Genomic DNA, 23,805 nt, shown 5'->3' with positions numbered 1-23,805 from the left:
ATCTCCAAAGGCTAATACCTCCATATGCTTTTGCTTTTAAAGGTTAGATTGCCCTTGGGTAGGGCTTAGTTTGCTGTGTTTAAAAGTTCATCTAGTCAGGAAATTGTAAATATAAAGTTACATTTCCCTGTCACTTATCATTCTGCAGCTCATTAAGTTTCAACTAATTGCATCTTCAGAATTCAGGATCTTAATGCTTCTCAACTTCACCACCAGACTGAAATCTTAATACCCAGGTCGTCAAGAGTTTTATTTACTTATCCTAGGCTATCAAAAGATCTTCATTTAGAAATGGGCAATTCCTGGCTAATGGATGTGACTTAGAAGTTTGAAAGGTAAAATTTTCTAGTAAATCTAAGTCATTTTAGTAGTCATTTTAATTGCTTGTGGCATTTTCCTTCGTAACATCTTCTGATGGCAAAATGTCAATGGTAATAGTGCCAGGAAACTAGATTTGATAAATGTCTAGCATACCAATAAAAATTTAACACTTAATTGGGTCCGATTCTTCAACTGCTAAGTTGGACTCTGAGCTTCCATCGGACTGTGATGGGAGAAGTCTAGCTGTGTTGACTATAATCTGATATGATCACTTTTCTTTCAAACCCTTTGAAGACCATAAAGAGAATGCCAGTACCATTCTGTGAAAAACTTCTGTGGGGAGGGAGTAGTTTTTAGGGAAGCATAACAGAAGAGAGGGAAGCTAATCCTGGGACCTGTGTTTTACGTAATCATACTATCAATAAGCAGTCATCACTTTGCAGGCAAATAAAAATAGTATGCATTTGAAAATCAGTTATACTGTCGAGTTCTTTGTGAATTACTTTTACCTATTTTAGTTATAATCCAAGTGCAAGAACAGCAGTAATTTTTTTTAATGAGGCATGCTTCTTCTGGTCTTCTTTGATTTTTAAGCATTTGAATGAATAAAAGGAAAAAAGCATACCCATAAATTATTAAACAGACTTTGATTTCACCCCAAATTGCCATGCTATTGACGCCTTTTCTTGTTTGTCCTTTAAACTGATGTTGGGGTGAAATACTCAAATGAGAACCAGCATATATTTTTATTTACTCTTACTTATTTCTTTAAGCCATTTGATAATATATTCTGCTGTGTGAATTGGTTTATTTCAAATTGCTTTGCTTGTTGATGATGTCATCATTTTGTCAGGGCTTTATTTTGTTGTTGTTTGAAGGTACCTCATGCTCAAAACATTAGAAGGTACGTTTGTGATTTATGGCAACATAAAAGTAGAATTTAATCTGGAGCCACCCAAATACAGCAGAGTGAGGGTGTTACAAGAAGAAAGATATTAAGTGGTGATACCATTTGTTATGTAGATTCCAGGGACCTAAAAATCAACAAGCTAAGAAACGCACATTTAAATCCAGTTGCTATGAAATCCAGCTGGTATGAAACACAGGCAATTACATCAGTTGACTTTACTTGGAAAAGATAAATACGGAAAGCGTGAGAAGAGTATTGCTTTCTGGATACAATGAGGAGTATCTCTTGTGCAATAAATGTCACCACGCTGCAGTAGCTTCTCAGTCTTTATTTCTTGTGTCTTAGTACAACAGGAGAAGATGCAAAACGATGCCAACATGTTCTAAAAGAGTGGATCATTGGAAACCAGTGGTCTTCAAAGCAGCGTGTGCCAACCACCATCCCCTGGGGTCTCGGGGGGGAAATAGTGTACATTAATATTTTATTTTTTAAAAAAAGGAAATTAAGAAATAAGCTTTAGGGGCTTCCCTGGTGACGCAGTGGTTGAGAGTCCGCCTGCCAATGCAGGGGACATGGGTTCGTGCCCCGGTCCGGGAGGATCCCACGTGCCGCAGAGCTGCTGGGCCCGTGAGCTGTGGCTGCTGAGCCTGCGCGTCTGGAGCCTGTGCTCCGCAACGGGAGAGGCCACGGCGGTGGGAGGCCCGTGTACCGCAAAAAAAAAAAAAAAAGAAAGAAAGAAAGAAATAAGCTTTACTCGTGTTTAATGGATAGATTGGCACTAGGGCGCTTATTTGCTCTCTATGATAGTCACATCAGATGTGATAGAGCCAGGGTTTGGGTTTGGGTTTGGGTTTGCCTAATCATAGTCATCATCATCACCATCATCATTTAAGTCTGTTTGCCACAGGATCTGCCTCCTGGCCCAGGGCTCTTGGCACTGCAGTTTCCTCTGCTTCCATCTGAATGTGGATGACTTAATTCCGTGGCTTTTGGCCCTGGCCTTGCAGTCCAGTAAGGAGAGTAGCATTCACGTACTTCCCACTGCCTCAGGAAGCCACATTCACAACCTCTCGGGCTCTTCCTAGGGGCTTTTCCCCACTGGATTTGCCTGGCCTGCACGGTAGAAGTCGTCCAACCCCGCCCCCCCGCAGTGGGGCAGCCTCTGCTATCTACTTGCTCGTTATGAGCGGCTCTCAAATGTTGTCACCGGGTAACAGCACCCGGCACAGTGTCCTTGTGCCGAATGGCATGTGACTACATGAAAGCCAGAAGAACCTTTAACCAAGCTTTCGAAAGAATTGCTCTGGGCAGGAGCCCTTGACCTCCTCTGTCTTGATTGTCCTCACCTGGTGCTCCTTTCACTCTGCACCTTCAAGTCTGTTTCTTCAGCCCCCTGACAGTCCCCCTGTTTGTTACAGGGATGTGTACAATCCTTTTGAGACCATTTGACATTCTCTAGGAAGAAAAGGGAAAGGGATGCTTTCCTTACCAAATAAGGGGGAGTAGTGTTTAGGGGAGGAAAAAACCACCAAAAAAACCCTAATTGCAGAGTAATGAGGGGACCTTGGTAAATACCACTATTGAGAGTATGGGGCAGAGAATCTTGCAACCTGACTGATACCAGGTTTTCCCATATAGATGAAAACATAACGAGCCAGAGCACCACTTAGACTTTTTTTTTTTTTTTTTGCGGTACGCGGGCCTCTCACTGTTGTGGCCTCTCCCGTTGCGGAGCACAGGCTCCGGACGCGCAGGCTCGGCGGCCATGGCTCACGGGCCCAGCCGCTCCGCGGCATGTGGGATCCTCCCGGACTGGGGCACGAACCCGTGTCCCCTGCATCGGCAGGTGGACTCTCAACCACTGCGCCACCAGGAAAGCCCCCACTTGGACTTAAAAAAATTTTTTTTTGATAAAGAAAAGTAAGCCGTACAACCAGCCACTTGCTTTCTTTCGTGAGATCAGCCTGGCTGGGAACTTTTCACTGACTTTGCTGCTCACCTGGAGATTGATAACAACAGGTAGGAATTAGACTTGTAGAAGTGACCTCTCTGGCTCTTTGGATGAGGGCCTACTTACTGTCCCTCTAGTCCTCTCCTAAGAGAAAGGCAAAGTAATCTTCATCCACAGAGAACTAGAATTTTCTCAAGCTAGAAGGAAAGTTTATTATGGGAGAAGTGGGTCGATTTGTCTCAAAGGGCAGCCCGAATCCAAAGTGAGCTGCACCTTGCTGCTTGGTGAGTACTCTGCGGCCTCTCTAAGGCCTCCCTTCCCACTGTTTATATTCCTTTGGGAGCTTCCAGGTGCCTCGAAATTAAAGCTTTTTCCAGGTGGTTTAGCATTCCTCCTGCAACAAGACCACTCTGCTCTCAGCTGGCCCTCAGGATAACTTCAGCAGGGAGATCATTCCCTGTCCTGCCTGGGCACAACGGGTAGTGGGGCAGCAGTGACACTGTTTAGTGGCAGGGGCTTAGCTTTCAGGTTTTGTTCACCCTCAAAATCCTTGGTGAATCCATTCATTTTTATGGTGACAACTAATGTTTTTTTGAACTTGAGTGATGTTGATAATGTTGGGGAACAGGGAGCTGGCAGGGGGACTTGATGGCAGGGGGTTTTCCTGTAGCTCCTTCCTATTTCTGCTGTAATGATTGAGACTGTAGGAGCATCCTCCACTCCTCCATAGGAAATTCTTTCTGATTTGCTGAATCCAGCTTCATGAATTGCAGATCACTCCTCTAAGTGTGGCTGTCCTTGGAAGTTACTGCTGTCATTTGGCAGCTGTTGACAAAGGGACCAATTTTCTTTGCAGGATATACCAAATCCAAGGTATATGGCTGCTGTCCAATAGAAATACAAGTCACATATAGAATTTTAAATTTTCTAGAAGGCACATTAAAAATATCAAAATAAACGGATGAATTTAATTTAACAACATGTTTTCTTTAACCCAGTACATCCAATATGTTATCATACCAGCATTTAATCAATATTAAAAAATTATTGAGAGATTATACATTCTCTTCTTTGTATTAAATCTTCACAATTCAGTGTGTATCTTAGAGCACATCTCAGTTTGGACTAGCTACATTTCAAGTGCTCACTGGCCACGTGTGGCCAGTGGCTACTGTATTGATGAGTGTGAGTCAATTCCTATAGACTTAAATATTATAAATTATAGCAATTCTTGTTTGCTTTTGGGGGCTGTTTCTTGTTGGTTTGGTTTATGTGCAAATGTGTACTGGTTAATTAAGTACATTTAATAATGTGGAAAGATAAAGAAATTGGTTCCTCAGCCCACTTTTTTAGTAGAGTGATAACATTGGCAAGCATGGGGCAGTGTTTGGAGAGTACCCTTGGCATGACCTTGAAGCTGACATTCTGACAACCAGGGAGGACACTCCTCTCTGGAGAGCCTTGTCTGGGGGAGAGGCAGGCCTGCTCCTGGAGCACTTTGAGTTCATTAAATCCAGTTACTGAGGATGGACAAGAGGTGAGAGGTGATGGTTAGAGGTGAGGGGATCAGAAAAGGGCTATGAGAACAGACCCTGAAACAAGAAGCAGAGCAAAGGACCCCCTAGAGTGGGCCCCCAGGACTCTTCTCTTCAAATGGGAGGAAAATATTATTCTGGGTCATTATTAAAAGTCATGTTAATTATGCTGTTCTAGGTAGTTAAAATTTTTTCAAAGATCCCTGGGTTGGAGTGATGGCTCACTGGATTATTTTCAAGTTGGCTTTGCTTCTTGTTCCATTCTAAAAGCAACTAAATTATTTAGAGTTAAGTTGCAAGAAGGCAGGAATAATTTTCTTTGTGTAATCACTGGACACTCACTATTATTTGTGTAATCACTGGACACTCACTCAAACTCCCTGCCCCACTCTCATTTTTCTCTACTCATCTTGGCAAAACCAGCTGGTAGGGGAATGGCACGAACATGGGGGTGTTTATTCTAAGTCCATTTTCTCTCTTTCTTTGTCTTCCTTAAACTTGGAAGCAAAATATGTCTCATTTGAAGAACGACTTGCTTGCAGAAGTGACTACTGTTTCATTCAATGCTGGCATTATTTTTCTGCCACAGTCTCCTCCAGGCAGGCCCTGGGGACTCAGGCTTCCTGAGGGTTATAGCCCTATATCCCTGCAAAGTCACCAGGAAGAAGTAGGGCCCAAAGTGCGAGCGACGGGCAACTGGGGCCCAGGCGTTGTCCCTGGAAGAATAACAGCTCTGCCTCCAGTGGGGAAAATGGCTAAACGTTATACTATACAGCTGAAATTGTTTTTCTTTTGCAGCTGAGCTTTTGAGAAACCCTTGGGGATTGGCCTGGGTTGAGTTGGATATTAATGAAATTAATTCTCTTCTCTTTGGGAGAAAGTTACTGGTGGGTCATGCTAATTGCTCCAGGCAGAAAGAACTCCTGGCTATGTTGGAGTTTGTAATAGAAGAATGATAGGTAAGGCAGCCGGAAGAGGAAGTGTGGAGGGCTGCTTTGTAGGAGTTTCATTGATTTAGCATCTGTAGGGAAGGCTTCTTTTTAAAAAAAAAATTTTTTTTTTTTTTGATTAGCGAACAGGAGAACATTCAAAACTAAGACAGACAGCAGCCAACTGGGAATGCTGTGCAGCCTGGAATAGCTTAGGCTGTTTCCCCAAACAGGAAACCACAAAATGTTAGAGATTAAGGTCACTGGATCATTGGGAAAAGAGCATAACTTTGTCTGCAAAGTATTATGATGGATTGTAAATGGGCCAAAATATAAGCATAAATCTTTCGTCTAAAAACGCAACAACAAAAATCCAGCCTTCTCACCAAAGATCAGTTTGCTTTCCTGTTGTGCTGAGAGACCAAAGCCTCCTTCTGCGGCATCTCTGTAATTTTCCTAATAAGTAGGGGAGGTATCGGGGATTTAAAGAGAAATGCTTTGTGTTCTGTGTCAGCAACACGTGTGTTTCGGTTTGGATTTTTAAAAAGGTAAAGTTTAGACCAGAAAGTGGGCCTTATGTGATTTATTTTCAGTCTTAATACTTTAATACAGGCAACAATGAAAATATAACAAAATGCACATTTATATACATTTTTGCCCCAAACCCCTTCTTTTTTTTTTTTTTTTTTTTTTTTTGCAGTACGCAGGGCTCTCACTGTTGTGGCCTCTCCCATTGCAGAGTACAGGCTCTGGACGCACAGGCTCAGCAGCCATGGCTCACGGGCCCAGCCGCTCTGAGGCATGTGGGATCTTCCCGGACTGGGGCACGAACCCGTGTCCCCTGCATCGGCAGGCGGACTCTCAACCACTGCGCCACCAGGGAAGCCCCAAACCCCTTCTTTCAAGTGTTCGCAGGCACCATCAAAAACACAGTTGTCTCTTTTCCCCTTTGAGTATCATCCCTTGTCCCCCGAACTTACTTGAAGTCAAAATCTGAGTTTAGAGAGTGTGGGATCTTCTTAGTTGAGTTGGCAGGTAAACTGGCGTGCAGCTATCTTTAGCTGACACAATTGGTTGCTTTATATCTGCCTGGAAAATATTTATCCTTCAGAAGCTTATACTGTATAAAATAAGGGTTAATCATCATCTCATTCTGTTCACTAGGTCTTTCCTAAAGGGAGGTTTTCTTGCTGAGAGGGTGAAATCCATGAAAAAACTACTGATTTATGTACATCCAGAACCTGAAAAGTTTATGGTTTGAAATGTTAAAATGATTTAGATTTTAGAAAGATTTAAGTGAAACTGACATTTTTAAAGTCCTCTTTTTAAGGAAAACTTAGAGAACGAAAGAGTAAACTTGCTTTTCCTCTTCTGATTATTCACTATATTGAAAAATTTTTTAAAAATCTGGAGTATAAGGAGGACAGGGTCACATCTTTTCATGTCTGTTCTCTTATTGCCCAATCCTTAGGCTCACCACAAAGATTTACTGTTGAATAAATAGAAATTTCACATGAGCAGATTAAACAAACAAACAAACACATTCCATGTATAAGTGAACACGAACTCTTTTCTCCAGCTCAGACAAAAGGCCACTTCCTTTCCATTCAGATGGAAGTGAAACTTAGCTGAAGAAAATGAAATGAATGAGTAGAGTTGGATTGAGACCTATTGATCTTTCTTTTCTACCTGTGACAGAGACATGGATACAGAGGAATATGTTTCTCTTCTAAGAAGAACGATAGCATAAGCATTGAATAAACGACAGCTGCCCTTGCACCTCTGTTGGGGGTGAGGGAAGGACACTCAGGAAGGGGTAGGACTGTGTCTTAGGGAGATAACTATTGCACAGCCTGCACTCATCTTGGCCGAGAGGAAATATAGGCCTGGCATGGTCAGATCTCTGGGTATTTAAATGACAGCATCTAATTGCCAAAACAGTAACAACACCATGTGGACCTAGATGAATATATCTGCAAGCTAAATGCAGCCAATTGAAAATGTTTGCACACCACTATAGAAATTTATTTTTCAGATTATTCTTAATAAAGAGTAACAAAAACAATAATAAAACCTTGCTCTTCAGCTTATAGGATATTTTTATAACTAGTATCCCATGTGGTCCTCCCAAGAACTCTAGGATGTAGATATTCCACTTCACAGAGGAGAAAATTAAGGCTCAGAGTGAGTAGATGACAGCTCCAAGGCACTCAGTAGCACAGGCCTTGGGAGGCTGAGCCAGGGCTGGAGCTCAAGACTCCTGTCTGCAAGTGTCATACGACTTTTATAAGCCCCTGCCATTTGTTTTATGAAATTGATGACCTAGTGCAGTTACATTAGAACTCTTGCCATCCTAAGAGTTATTGTAACTCTTACCTCCAAAATCACAATTGAAATCCACAGGTAACATCTCATTTGGAAATTGTGGAGCTATTTGAATAGCTATGTTGAATTATTCAAATGCAATAATAATAATAATAGCTAGTGTTAACTGAACACTTACTATGTGCCTGGGACACAAAGAGCTTACATGCATTATGTTATGTAATTCTCCCATTGACTCTCGCTCATATATATTTCTCTTCTATCCATTTTGCAGGTGAGGAAACTGACCTCTAGACAGGTTATGTAACTTAATCAAGATAGTCCTGCTAGTAAGTGGCAGAGCTAGGTTCAAACCCAGCTACAGAGCCTGTGCTCTTAACTATAAACATGTATCCTTCATTCCAAAGAGTCATGCTTACATTTAAGTTTGCTCCTTGCATGTGTAATTACAAAGAATAAACCACCTGTTCAGTGTATTCTCTGGGCAGGGGGCAGTGGAGGGAGCGGAACACACTGAGCAGTGTGGAAGAGGGGTTAGAGCACACACTTTGGACTCAGGCAGATCTGAACTTGAATCTCTGTTACCAGCTGGCTCACCTCCCTGCATCTCTGTCCCTTTGTTCCTAAAATGGCATAAATAACACTTGCCTTCTGGGGATGTTGTAAAATCATGGATGTAAAATGCTTAGCACAGTTCCTGCAACATAATTAGAACAATGAGAGAGTTCTACTATTCCAAAATGTCCTTTTAAAATCTATACTCTTAACCATACTTTTCTAGCATTTAGGTATGGGGAAATTTCTTGGGATGCTTCAAAATTACAAGTTCCTTTTAAAGGGTAATTTATAGACTTATGGCTCTGAGTACCAAGAAAAGACTGCTGAGACACCATGCCCAATGTGTGTAAAATTAGTCATGAAAGGCATGTTATTTCATGCATTTGAGTACACAGAGTTCAGGTTTACCCTGGCTGGATTCCCTCCTACTGTTGGCCTTTGTCTAAAAGAGTGAGACTGACAACCAAGGATTTTTTTTTTTTTTTTTTTTTTTTTTGCGTTATGTGGGCCTCTCACTGTTGTGGCCTCTCCCGTTGCGGAGCACAGGCTCCGGACGCACAGGCCCAGCGGCCATGGCTCACGGGCCCAGCCGCTCCGCGGCACGTGGGATCTTCCCAGACCGGGGCACGAACCCGTGTCCCCTGCATCGGCAGGCGGACTCTCAACCACTGCGCCACCAGGGAAGCCCGACAACCAAGGATTTGACACAGAAAGACCATCTGCATATTTTGGAGGTTTATTCTAGAAGAAGTTCTTTGTCGAGTCAGTCTTCCAAGTCATTATCACATTATCAACCTACTTGAAGAGGAGGACTATATTTACCTAACTCCCCCAATTCGTATCCAGTGCTGTGCTTAGAACCCTGTTCATATTTTCTCGTTAATTCTCACTACAGTGAGATGTAGGTCTTACATCTACATGTCCAGAAAAGGCAACCACAACTCATGGAGGTTAAACCACATGTCCAAGAATTCCCAGTTACTGCATGCTGGGGCATGTGAGGCACTGGTCCAATGGTGTATGAGTTTGGATTTCATGCTTTTAGCAACATCAGCAACTGTGGTTACTTGAAGCATGAAAAGAACTGCTCAGAAGACAGGATAGGTCACAGAATTCATGGACAAACTGAAGAACTAGAGTGGGGAAAGGTAGGGACCAGGGAAAACTCTGGGGATCTAGGTAGCAAAACTAATGGGCAGACTCATCAGGGAAGCCTGTGTCATTCTGTCCACAATCCAAATTCTAGGGAGAGAGCATTTGAGTGCCCTAGCTTAGGTCACATGCTCATCCCTTGCATAGAGGAGGAAGAACACTGATCGCCAGCCTCCACTAGGGCTGTATCCGTTGAGGGAATGGGAATACAGTTACCAGGGGAAGGGGGAGTGGACCTGGGCCAAACAAAATGGCAATCACTATACAGCACTACAGAAAGCCTTTAAAGAGCACAATTGCCTATACTCTACAAGTGTCCATACGTCTTATGGGGTATCAGGCACTGTGCAAGGGCTGAAGGTGGAGTGAGGGCTAAGAGATCTCTGTTCTTCAGGAGCTGATGCTGTCCCACAGCTGCTTAATCAGGGCCAGTCCCTATAACAGAAGTGAGGCATCTGTTACCAGCTGGGTAATGTCCTTGTACACATCCTGGTCCATAGAGCCAAAGTGAGGAATGAGAGATGTCTCCAGAGTTGGACAAACAGATGAGATTGTTTCTGAACCGGAGATGTGAACTATGTCTCCTTCTCCACCAACTCTCTATTTCCTAAGGCTTGGAGTAGCGCTTAAACATGTAGCTGTGGGGAGTCAGTAAATGCTTGTTGTTTGCAGGAATTTAGCTCCTTTCTTAAGGCGTTTTAGGAAGAAGTTTGGAAGTGTGGGATCTAGGATGCATTCTGACACCTCCCTGTGTCACGATTTCCTTTACAGTAAAGTGGAGGCGGGCCTTGTAATACTTCTCATCCCCACCCTGTGAAGCTGGATGTGAATAAAGCCATGTGTACATGAAAACACTTTGAAAAGTAAAGAACATTAAAAAAATGATTTTCTCATCTCTTCCTTTTGAAAAAAAAACGGAGAGAGAGAGAGAGATGCTCGTAATCCAAATCACCTAGTGCCATCTCTTTTAAATGCTTGAATTCTGGAATGAGTTTTTAAGATCATCTATGATTGAACTAAAGTTATACTGTTTACCTAGTTGTCATGAAAAAAAACTGAGAGCTGGAAATACTTGAGTTAGCACAAATTATTCCCCAATAAAGACCCATCTTTTGCCAAATTGTGTCCAACCTCTTAGTGTTATTGTTCTTTTTATTATTTTTTCATTATGGAAGCATCCCAACATACCCCAAAAACTTAGAAAATAGCCAAGTTAAAACAAATCGCCCATATTTTGACTACCTTAACTGCTAGTATTTTGATGTATTCTTTTCCCAAGTTTGAAGCATCCTTTTAAAATATAGTAATTATAGAGCATGAACAGTGGGATCATAGTTTTTCATTGATTTTTTTAATAAGTATTTTTCCATGTCTTCGCATCACCATCAGTTTCAACAAACTAACCAGTCAGACCTCTAAGTAGTAAAAGAAAAGAAAATTCTCTAAAAGGAGTGCCTCTGCTCTTTAACTGAGGCCTCACAGCTGACCAGAAAGGAAAGTGAGGACACTGGTTGTTCAGGGGTGCTGCCTGGTGTGTCCCTGGAAACCTACTCCAACCAGCGCTTTCCCTGCCGCTTGTTTTGTTAGAGTCACTCCTGACAAGGGAAGCATAGCTAAAAGCTGCATTCATTTCTGTCTCCACCTCTCTGTCTTTACACCCTGTTGCTTAAAATACCAGCAAGCCTCAGGGGAAGGTTTGCCCCAGACTGTCCCAGTTTTAGCCTGCAAGCCCTGCATCCTGGGAAACTCCTCCGTCCAGGGCAAACCGGGACAGATCACCCCACCAGGAAGAAGTGGGCGAATGTGTGCAGATCCTTCGTAAGTGGCCAACCCATTGCGGTTTAAGCCTTGTCCTGGAACTTCTCTGTCTCTCAGGATGTGGGTGGCCAACACGTGCCCTCCGGCTTCAGGACCACCCAGCCCAGTGCTACACCCACCTGGCTTCTCAGCTCACTGTCACCGGATCCTGGGATATCTCACCCACTCACCCAGCCCTGGAGGCACCCAACTGGGATATTCCTGTGGGGGCTGAAGAGAGTAAATGTGACATTTAGATAAAAATAGAAGCTCTGGAATTCTTATTTTAAGGCAGCCTTAAATGCCAGCTCTGAAATCACTTTGCTTGATCATTAACCTGATTTGTTTTTTTGTTGCATTTGACTTATGTGCCCTTTAGTAGTTAAAATTGTTTTCCTTGCTTTGCGAAGGAAGGATTTCCATTTGCCCCCAAAAGTAGGCTTTCTGCACATCACATGCACAAAATTATGCTGTCCAGCCCTTCACTGCCTCATTCTGGAGTGTTAGTATTCTTGTTTATGATGTCTTGAAAAACAAGGGAAATGGCTCAGGGATGGGCTTCGTTTCAATTCATTTCAACAAACGTGTACCCTAACGCTGTACATATCAGCCTGTTTTTGCTGTAATCTGTGGATTTTGCTATCATCCCTCAAAGATGAAAATTCAAATCAGTTTCAGAATATCCTGATGATAGTAAGGTAACAATATCTTGATGACACTCAGAAAGGATGCAAGCTTCATAGGGTAGCCACGAAGAAGAAAGATGGCTACATACACTTGTGTGTGTGCTAGTTAATCAGCATCTTTTCACTGAATTCTAGAAGAATTACTTTATAGATGATTATCTTCGTTAATCAGCTATAATCAAGCCTTCCTAGAATGGTGAAGTATTTAAGCCTTGTTTCCTGGTACAGATCATGTGTAATTGTTTCCATACTGTTGGCAAAACAGCTGTAGGAGTTTTGCATGGGCCATAAGTATTCAAGGTCTTTGAGGCAATTTCTTTGTATAAACAATGCAAAATTTTATTGCTATAGTTGAGTTTTTTAAAGAGGCTTTAAATCCATCAGGATTTTCTGTAAGGGGGGGTTCTTCATAGGAGAGTGGATGTGGTGATGATGACTGAGTAACATGAAAGACCCTGTGTTCCTATAGGTGAGGCCCAGGGCTCTTTCATCTTAGGCTGAATCCTGGCCCACTGCTGCTTGAGGATTTGGAGTGTGTAAAAGTCCTGGGCTTTTTAATTATGTATAAGCCTTTTAAGAAGCCTGTACCAGGAGGGCAGAGATGGAAACATGCAGTGAAACATTTTATATCCAGTTTGAGCATTCAACCGAAGGTCTTCACTTGAGTCAAACCAGAGCCTCCAAATAGATCAAAGGTAGCATGGAGTTGAAGAAAATCTCTTTGTTGGTGCTGGAGTGACAATACCTTATGAGAATCAACAAGTGTAAAAAATAGCCTAAGGAGAGTAGAAAACAAAGGGGAAAATTACTCAGATTTCCACCACCAAAATTAATCAACTCTATTCCTTTCTTTTAAAGTTTCATTCCATATATGTAAATAAGTATGTCAATTTTATATATCATAATTGGGATATATATTTGGCATTCAGCTTTCATACTTAACATTATGTGATAAGCATTTTCCACATTGCTTCATGGTTTAGTCCAACCGTTTATTTATTTATTTATTTTACCAGGAAAAAAAAAATTTTTTTATTTACAGAGAATAAATGAACCACAACTATTTTGTGAGAAAGCTGATGATGAACAATTTTTTTAAAAATCAGAATTCTTCTTCTGGCATTATCATCCACTGAGTTTGTACTTACACTATAAACAGATATAAGATGGACATAGTATATGAGGCAATAATTTTCAGACTTTATCCACAGACAGTAAAGAGCACAGATCCAAAGAGCAGGGAAATAAAGGCAGTGAGCCCCATAATGTGCACTTCTGGAATGAGAAATGGGATGAGGAACACAAGGTTAAGATAGCCATCTCCCTGAGTTCAGGAGAAAGAGGCTGGACTTAAGGAGAATGAGGTGACAACTTGGTAGTCCAACAGTTTAAGTGGCTTTGCAGTATCCCATAGAATTTCTGTACCATGGTTATTTAACCACTCACTAATATGGAACTTTTAGACTGTGTTCAAATTTGTCATTATAAAGTTTCAGTGAATATTGTTATTTTTTTTTCCCCTTTGGGCTTATTTTCACAGAGCTTATTCCACAAACTGGGATTACTGGGACAAAGTCTCAACATTATAAAGTCTTTGCATTAAAAAGTGATGGTTGCTTTCCTGAAGAGTAATGCCATTCACACTGTCCCCAGTAGCTTCACAACTTCAGCAGCATTGGGTATTATCTGAATATCTTGAAAGCTGTTTGGGAAGAAAAGACCAGAGTTGCCTCAGAGTTTCTCCTACAGTACCCATCAACTTGGCTAAAAAAAAATGTATCTTAGGCATTTTGAAGGACATTCCTCATTTTTGACAAGTGGCTATCCTATTTAAGAAAGAAGGTCTTTGGAAGTGGCATAGCAGACATGGTTGCCTCCAACAAATAACAAATTTGAGGCACCTGCATCTATCTGTCTGCCTCAAAAAATTATAGTTGTCACTGAAATGTAGGAGGGGAAAGCAGCATGGATTAGCAGCAGCCACGAGGGGATGCCCAGCTTGCCAGCTGCTACAGGGCCTGAAAAGTGAAGATAATCAAATGCAGGCTTCATGACAATCCTAGTGTGTACCATTCCTTAGTTCCACTGAACTGTAACCACAGTCTTCTTCCTTAACGTAGCCATACATCCAAGTAAAACCTATATTGCTGAGTAATACAGCACAAATGCTTTTGCAACAAGAGAGATGTATGCAGATTCCTATGAAGAATCAAACTTTTGGAAGAATGCAGTGGTTGAGACAAGGCTTGAGTTTATTTCAGGTTGTTGGTATATGTAGCCAACTGGAAGAAAGTGACCCTACTGAGTTCCTGGGTTGGCGTCTCTGAGCAGCGCCCCAGAGCAGCTAACATTCCCCTTTCTCTCTTGTGTGCACTATCTGTACCTAGATACATTGACTGGCTTCCCCTGCTGAATCCTGCATTTGCCCACGACTCAATTTCATTTCAGGTTCTAATCTACAATGGCCAACTGGACATCATCGTGGCAGCTCCCTGACAGAGCGCTCCTTGATGGCCATGAACTGGAAAGGATCCCAGGATTATAAGAAGACAGAAAGAAAAGTTTGGAAGGTCCTTAAATCTGATCCTGAAGTGGCTGGTTATGTACAGCAAGTGGATAGCTTCTATCAGGTATGAAAATGCTTCCCAGCATGCAGGTTGTAAGAATGGGGTGATGAGATTGAAATGAAAGCCCGAATACCCATAAGACATGGTCAGCTTTAAGCAAAGTCATACAATAACCAAAAGGTGTCTTCTTTTGTCCTCCTTTCCACTGGGAAGGGTGGTCTGAGTTCATATTAAAATACAAATACTCAATGTTTAAGACAAAAGTTGTCAGACAATAGTGTAGGTATTATTTAAGAGATAAGGTGACAATTAAAAAGATTTTAAAAAAGATAATACTCAACCCCAAAAGGTGAATCATTAATGAGAGAATTAGTCTATTTGGGGAACAAAAGAGAGCGTGAACAAATTACATGAGGAAGGTTCAATGTAATCTCCTCTGGCAAACCTATGATCACATTCACGTATTACACATGGAGCCCCAGGACAAAATCTATCTGGTGCCTTAGTGTGACCTCTCCTTTAGGGGTCAGTTGTTACTCTGGCCAAGCCTGTCCACTGCTCCTCCAGTTTGCAGGTCTCAGCTCCTCGAAGATGAATAGGTCTTCCTTAATGTTTACACGATGATTACACTGTTTACCTCCAGAAAGTGTCTGGAGAAATTAAGAAAGCCCCTTAGTTTTGCTTAGTTAGTCTCAAGAGGAAAAATTTATTCTTCTAGACTTGATTTTATTCCCCAATTTTTTATGTGAGGTAACGCTGGGACCTCAATTCTGTACCTCCAAGTATTTGGAAGAATAGCTTTCTTTTTTTTTTTTTTTTTTTTTTTTTTGCGGTACGCGGGCCTCTCACTGTTGTGGCCTCTCCCGTTGCGGAGCACAGGCTCTGGACGCGCAGGCTCAGCAGCCATGGCTCACGGGCCCAGCCGCTCCGCGGCATGTGGGATCTTCCCAGACCGGGGCACGAACCCGTGTCCCCTGCATCGGCAGGCGGACTCTCAACCACTGCACCACCAGGGAAGCCCAAGAATAGCTTTCTAATGCTTGAGTTTTCCTTTAGGCAAATCCATGCTCCAAACAGAAATTAATCATAGGAGTTCTACTTTAAAAGTACTTTGCTTTAGGATTGTAAATGAGAGATCACAAAGTATTTTATCAGGGGTCACTGGGTTATCATCTGAATTACTCATTTATGTTTAAAAAAATGATAGATCCAGCAGAAATTACGGGTATTCTAATGTGAAAAGGTAGCCTTCCTACCATACCCTGGTCATTCTAACCATTAAATAACATGAAATTTAACAAATTTAAATATTACACAAAATGTTAACTACCTTGGACAACAGAAACAGTTGAGAGGCATATTTCTGGGCTCAAGTGAAGGTAAACTTTGAAAAGATACAACATTACAGTTTCTAAATTGAGATAAATTATACCAAAGAATTAACTACTGGTGGAATGGCAAACTAAATGTCTCAGAGCAGGAACAATTCTGGCAGTATATATATGAAGTCTGAAAATGGGACAGGGAAGGACAGAAAGAAGTGACTTTACATGCAGAGAGATCTCAAGAGAGGATGGGAAGTGCCTTGTCAGCCCCATCTGCTTCTGTAAACTTGAGCGATCTTGAATCTGGTATTGAGTTGGGGACCACAATAAATAGTTAACTCTGAAGACAGATTCCAAAATATTGAAATTCCTGGACAAGTGGAGGCTCTTCAGTTGCAGAAAATAATCTGGACTTAATTTTGTTGTTTATTTGTCTCTTTTTAAGTAACACAAGTTATATAGCAATTCAAATATTTTTTAAAAAGAGAAAAAAAAATTCAACAATTTCAACATCTGAAATTGAATTTTAATTGATTCATATGTTCACAGGTACAGGTTTTTGCATAATTTTAACAGTGTAATATAAGGTTGATTCTACTTTGTTACTTAAAAAAAAACTTACTGAGTTATAACATAATATGGAAAAGTGAACAAGTCACAAATATACAGGTAAATGAATTTTCACAAAGTGAACATACCCCTGTGACTGTTACCTAAATAAAGAAATAGAATAGAACCACTGCCCCCCCACCCCATAGTCACTACTCCCCTCCTCCCCAGAGTAACCACTGTCCTGACTTCTAATAGCCTAGATTACTTTTGCAAGTTTTTGAATTTTTATAAATGGACGTATTCAGTGTGTACTCTTTCCTGTGTGGTATGTTTGCTCAGCTTTGTGTTCATGAGATTTATTTATTCTCTTTTTGTATGGTAATTTGGTACTTTTTCCTGATATGCTTAGAAATTTTCAGTTGAATGTCAGACATTAAACAGGTAAAATTATGGAGATAGTTTGAGTTTTTGGCTGATGATGTTTACCTTCAAAGAGATTTTGCTTTGCTTCTGTCAGGCAATTAGAATAGAGGCAAGCACCTTTATCAAGTCTGGAATTGAGTGACTTTAAATCTGTACTTTTTGTCTCCCAAAGCTCCATTCAAATTTCCAGTCTCTTAACTACCACTTTATGCTTGGTTTTGTAGCCTCTTGGCTGCTGAATCAACTATTGCTTTGATGCAGACAGGGCCAGAGAATGCCAGACTCAGCTTGTTGCCCTCTCCTTCAGTTTGCAAGTCTGGCCCCTTGTAGTGGGCAGAATAATGGGCCCCCAAAGAGACCTTCCCCCTAATCTCTGGAACCTGTCAATATGTTGTTTCATATGGAAAGAAGGAATTAAGGCTACATATGGAAATAAGGTTGTTAATCATCTGACCTAGAGATGGGGAAATTATTCTGGATTATCCAGATGGGCCAGTATAATCACAAAGGTCCTTATGAGTGAATGAGGGAAGCAGGAGAGTCAGAGTCAGAGAGGGTTTCAAAGATGCTGTGTTGCTGGCTTTGAAGATAGAGGAAAGACCATGAGCTAATAAGGAATGCAGGCAGCCTCTAGAAACTAGGAATCACAAAGAAACAGATTCTCCCCTAGAGCCTCCAGAAGGAATGGAACCTTGCCAACATCTTAGTTAGCTTAGCCAACATCTTTAGTCCAGTGGGACCATTTCTGACCTCTGACCTCCAGAATTATAAAATAAGAAATTATTGTTGTTTTAAGGCACTTAAATTTGTGGTGGTTTGTTACAGCAACAATAGGAAACTAATACACCTCTTATATCCGGGCTGCCTTGGGTGATCCTCAGGATTTTCAAGTGGGTGTGTTCTGTATTTTGTCCAGCTTTTCCAGTTTTTCTTAGTAGGAGGATTGAGAGCAACAAGTGTCTCTGCCAGTACAGGATGTGGCACTTGCTGTTTTGTTCTTTTAACATTGTATCATACATATTTTCAAAGTTACAGTATAGATTCTTAACTTATTTTTAAGTAATACTCCATTGAATTGATAAAATTAATTTTCTTAATTACCCTCTTGTTGGCCACGTAAGGTTGTTTCCTTTTGTTGCTGTTATTATTATTATTAATTATAAGCTAATTTTCCAACGAATATCATGTGTGTCAGTAGTCCTACTGATCTACATAAACTATGTAAATAAATCAGGCAAAAGATAGATTATGATTTTTTGTGTGCAAAATAAATGAAAGAGAAGAGGCAAATAAAAGATCAGAGTTATAAGGGATGGGCTCATCTACCTATATTTAAGTTCAATAATGATAAAGATAGCTTTCGTTTGTTGAACACTAAATATGTGCCAGCTGTTGTGATAGGTACTTAATGGATATTATCAGAATAACCTCTGAAAATTATATAATATAATTTCCATTTTACTTACATATGAGGAAACAGACTCCGAGAAGGTAAACAGTTAATCCAGAATCATCCAATGACAGCACTGGGATTCAAACTTAATTCAGTTTGTTCCCAGAGCCTGTGTGCCTATGTCTGTCAGATTGCCTCTGATATTTAATTGCCAGTAAGGTGGAGAATGTTAACTAAATAGAAGAGAAGAGAAACACTCCGGAAAAAAACTTGTTTATTTAATCTTTTCACATGTTTGAAAGACATTTGTTAGGCGTTCCTTCAGGGCAGTATAAAAAAAAAGATATTTGTAAATACTCATGAGGTTCTAAACTTACCTCCCATGATTAGAATACAGTAATACTTTGCCTGTGGCTAGAAATGAAGAAATATTAGTTTAATGATGAAATGCCCACAATCTTTTATTTCTGATTCCATCCTCCCATTCACTGACTGGATGGTCTGGCTGCTATAAGATCAGAAGACTGAATATGATAATAAAGTCTACTCTATCAAGGAGATTTTACTCAAAGGAGGGAAGAAATAAAGGCAGAAAATAAGCAAATATAGACATTCACAAATCAGATAATGCCAGAAAATAAAACTGGATGATGTGAAAGAGCTGGTACAGGGACTACTTTGGATGGTGGATCCCAGAAGCCTCACTGAAGAGGTGAGACAGTAGGACATGAAGCAGCCTCCATGTGCAGATGTGGACCAGCGTTTCCATGCAGAGAATGTCTAAATGTGCCAAGGGGCAGAAATAAGCTGGATGTGCCTGAGGAAAGGAAGGAGGGCCAGTGGATCTGAGGGAGGAATAGGGAAAGAGGGGAGGCAAAGATGGAGGATTGGCTGTGGCCATATCGTACGGGGCCTGGTGGGTCAGGGTAGAGTTTGTACTCAGAAAGTTAATCACATCCCATAGACAGAGCTCTAAACTTCTTGCTCTGGTTTGAGATCCCTTCCAGTACAAATTCTGAGTATATTCATGCTATCCACTTTGGTATCATGACCCTCTACACACACACTCTTAATTGAGTTCTTTTCTCCCACAAGGAAAAATTTGTTTGTAGACATCTTTCTGTTGGGGAGATTTTTTTTTACGTCAACTACTGACTAGTTTAGGAATGATCATTGTTACTGAATAAAACTGTATACAGTATTAGGTTATATGGATATGTGTGTTTGTGTATGTGTGTTGTACATGCGTATACCTATAACATATGTAGAGACTGTGTAACAGAGTGGTTAGAGACCACTATAGAGTGGCCTCTAATACTATAATAGACTATTATAGTGGTCTCAGTACTATAGTAGAGTATTATAGTGGTCTCAATACTGTAATAGAGTGTTCCAGTGGCCTCCAATACTATAATAGAGGGTTACAGTGGCCTCTAATACTATAATAGAGTGTTCTAGTGGCCTCCAATACTATAATAGAGTGTTCAGTGGCCTCAATACTATAATAGAGTGTTCCAGTGGCCTCCAATACTGTAATAGAGTGTTCAGTGGCCTCAATACTATAATAGAGTCTTCCAGTGGCCTCCAATACTATAATAGAGAGTTACAGTGGCCTCCAATAGTATGGTACAGTGTTACAGGGGCCTCCAACATTATACTACAGTGTTCCAGTGGCCTCCAATACTATAATAGAGTGTTCCAGTGGCCTCCAATACTATAATAGAGTGTTCCAGTGTCCTCAGTACTGTAATAGAGTATTTGAGTCAGGAAGACCATGGTTTGCCTACTTAATCTTCTACTTAATAGCTATGTGACCTTGGGCAAGTTTTTCACCTCTCTATACCATGACTTCATCTCCTATAAAATAGGGGTAGTAATAATATCTACCTGTTATGGACTGAATTGTGTCTCCCTAACTTAGGATGTTGAAGACCTAACTTAGGATGTGTCTGTATTTGGAGATATGGCCTCTAAGGAGGTAATTAAGGTTAAATGAGGTCATAAGGGTAGGGCCCTGATTCTGTGGGATTAAGGAGAGAACGCTTGCCCTCTCTCTGTCTCGGCCATGTGAGGACACAGCAAGAAGGCAGCCATCTGCAAGCCAGGAAGAGAGCTCTCATCAGAAACCCAGTCAGCTAGCACCTTGATCTTGGACTTCCCAGATGCCAAAACTGTGAGAAATTTCTGTTCTTTAAGCCACTCAGTCTATAGTATCCTCATAGGATTATTGAGGGGATTCTATAAGCTAATTAGCTTAGAGCAGTCCCTGACTCATAGGAAACATTTGCTTATTATTATTGTTACCGTGGATCACTTATAAGAATATACAGAAAAAAAAGGAAAATTATAAATGGTAAAAGTCAAGATCAGGGAAAATGTTTGATTTTCCCTTAGAGGAAAGTTGGAATATTAGTATTCAGGACATTAAGGGCAAACAAGCATGCCGAGCTGCCAGGGAGCGATGGGCACGTCCTTAACCCCCTGTCCGCTGCACTGCTTTATGATGAGAATCCCACCAGGCACATTCAGCATGTCCTCCAGATCCTTTGACGGCTGCCTCAGCCACCTGTTATGCTATGTCCCCTGGACCTTCCTTGTGAAACGCTCCAGTGCCTGGCATCACACGTGTCCTGCTCGGTGCTGTGCACGGAATGCCCAGCTTGGGAGGTGAGATTGGGGCCGTAGAGGTGGGAGAAGGGATTGACCACCGCTCAGAAACTTGTGGCAACTATCACACTGAGCCCGCTGACTCTTCTGGTGAATGCAAAACACATTAAGAGATGAAATGGCACTCCTATGGCTGCCAAAAACCGGCTAACAAAAGAAGCGAGGCCCACATATGTTTGTGATAGAAGAGTTTTACCACACAGAGGCGAGGGATCTGCATTTTATGTAGGTGATTTTACAGTGCTGACAGTGCTCCTTCCCCTAATGCCTCAGCATAGGATTGGGGGTGGTGTGTGGAGATTGGGGGGAGGGGCAGGGATGAAGGAGGGAAAAGAGCTCTGGTGTTCACAAAGGCATTCTCTGTGGATTAAGGATACTGTTCAGATGTCAGGCATCTGATAGTGAAAGAAACGGGCCTCAACCGTGGACTTGGCTTTTTAACATTTGACACACAAAACAGAAGCATGTGTATGTGTCTGCCAAAAAAGAAAACTCACTCTCTGCCAAACTCCACAGCTCTTAATTTAAAAATCGAAACCAAAGTAGACTTGTCTCCAGATGGTTCCCTAAAATGTCCACTTAAAGGAATGACAGCTCTCCCAGGGGAGTGTCAAGGTACAGAGATGGGGAGCAGTTTCTCCATCAAGGGAGGCCCAGGAAAACCAACCAGCTCCATCAAGCCTTCGGAGATCAGATGAAGAATGAGTGCTATTTGTTGCCCCTTGTTGGTCTGGCCTCCACAATCTGTGTCATTCTAAGACTTGGACCTCCCTTGTTATATCATCTGGGAAGTCATAGGCTTTTCTGAGCCTCAGTTTGTTCATCTGTAAAATACAAGGTTTGAACTGAGTTATAGTACCAAAAAAAAAAAAAAAAAAAAAAGAGGCTGTTTTCTAAAGAAAAGCAGAGTCCTTACAAGGAGTAGGAAGATGGGGAAAGCCCGGTGTGCAGACAGAAAACAATTAACAACTACAGCTTCTTAATTGTGCTTTTCTAAAACTAACATCAACCATTTTGTTTCTTTGACTACACACAACTGAAAAATGGAGAAAAGAATAACCACAGTCCTTCAAGTGGAAGGGAAGGTCAGGCTAGGATTTCATCATGTCCACGGATAATCCACAGAGAGAATGACCGAGCTGGCCACCTGCCTCTCTTGAACTTTCTGATAATTCTTTTTTTTTTTTAATTTAGAATTTTAAACATCTTAGGGAGCATTAGAAAGTATTTCTGAAGAAACCAACAGTTCCAGAAAGGTCTTCAGCAAGTCCTTGGTTGCACTGACAATATCAGAGTAAGCAAAGAGCAATAAATGTAACTATTGCATTCAACTACTTGATAGGGTATGAGAAGTTAAAACAATATTTAATGGAGGAAAGTAACTGTTAAACAGATTTGAGACAGTGATTACCAAATGCAGCTAATTCCTGGGAAGATGTTTTGGCTTTGTTACAGAAATTGTTAAACAGAATCTTCTCTCTCCCAGCTCTTGATTTTTACCAAGAGGGATGGCCTGATTCATGGGTTCTTTGTCTCCATCTTCCAGACCTGGGGAAAGTTCTTCTGTCCACTTCTGGGAATCAGACTGTGGGCAGAAAATCAGACATAGCAATCAAAACATACCCCTGCCCTCAATATAAAACTTGCCATCAAGAGCTTCACGGATTCTCCAGAAGCAGGCATTGAGGCAAAGTTTGGAGTGCACAATGTTTATTAGGGATTAACACCTGAGAAAGGAAGGGGTAGGAAGCAGAATTGGCAGAGGAGAAAACCAAACTATGATAGAGGCCTGACGAACCTTGGCCAACCTGCAAGGGAGCTCCAGAGGGAGTAGTTTCCATCAGAGCATCTTACATCAGACAAAAATGGTCAGGCCTTTATACCCACCCCCCCTCACTTAGTCACCAAATGTGGGATGCCCCAGGAAGGGCATCATTTTGGGGAAAGGCTGTGCTCTGCAGCTGAGGCAGACCCCAAAGGAGCTGGAGGCCGTCTGCTGACTGGACTTCCCACAGCTGGGCCGCAAGTCCATCCTTGAAAGGGGATCTGATGATGCATCTGTCTACCACAAAGACCACCGAGACAATGCAGTTGCAAGCTCTCAGGGTTTGCGTGGGGGTGGGTGAACAGATAACAGCAGCAGTTGGTAGATGGCCTAAGGCCACATGGGGTATTGGTCTTCCTTTGTTTGCATAATGTAAGCTTTCACTTGAGCTCTTAGTGTCATTATGTCTTCTATCTGCATTAGAAAGATGGATCCAGCCTTGTTTTTCAGTTCACACCAAGATTTAAGATAGGAACAACAGATCTTTCAGGGAAAAGAATCAAGAATTGTCTGGAAATATTTCCCTTTTTCAGTTATTTATTGCAGAATAAGGAATCGCTCCAAAACTTACTGGCTTACCACTACAATAATTTATTATTTCTCACAATTATGTGGGTGGAATGGGCTCCGTGGAGTGGTTCTTCTGATTGGGGTAGGCCGAGGTCACACACGCAGCTGCATTCAGCTGAGAGTTTGGCTAAAGCTGGCTAAGGTAGTCTCCTAGGTAGTCTCCAAGGGAATCTCCTGTCCTCCAGCGCTCTCTCCATATGACCTCTAACCATGTAGTGTCCTGGCCTGGACTTCACAGCATAGCAGCAGGTCTCCCAAACTGAGAAGCAAAAGATGCCCATCCTTTTAAGGCCAGGGTTCAAAAGCCCCAGACTGTTAT

The 23,805-nt window shown here is 41.6% G+C and overlaps 1 protein-coding gene across 1 annotated transcript in view; it reads left to right on the top strand.

Moving 5' to 3' along the window:
• CPVL (carboxypeptidase vitellogenic like) overlaps window positions 1–23,805 on the top strand; it is a gene marked incomplete at both ends in the record, with an annotated part of 97,442 nt that overhangs the window by 59,107 nt on the left and 14,530 nt on the right. The window contains 2 exon segments of the mRNA XM_079711132.1: window positions 14,613–14,652; window positions 14,655–14,794. Coding sequence (XP_079567258.1) covers window positions 14,613–14,652; window positions 14,655–14,794 — 180 coding nt within the window.

This window comes from Hyperoodon ampullatus (assembly GCF_949752795.1).
Source record: "Hyperoodon ampullatus genome assembly, chromosome: 9".
In the NCBI taxonomy this organism is placed as follows: domain Eukaryota; kingdom Metazoa; phylum Chordata; class Mammalia; order Artiodactyla; family Ziphiidae; genus Hyperoodon; species Hyperoodon ampullatus.
Note: the sequence above shows the minus strand (reverse complement) of the source record. Positions and strands in the feature narration are given on the sequence as shown.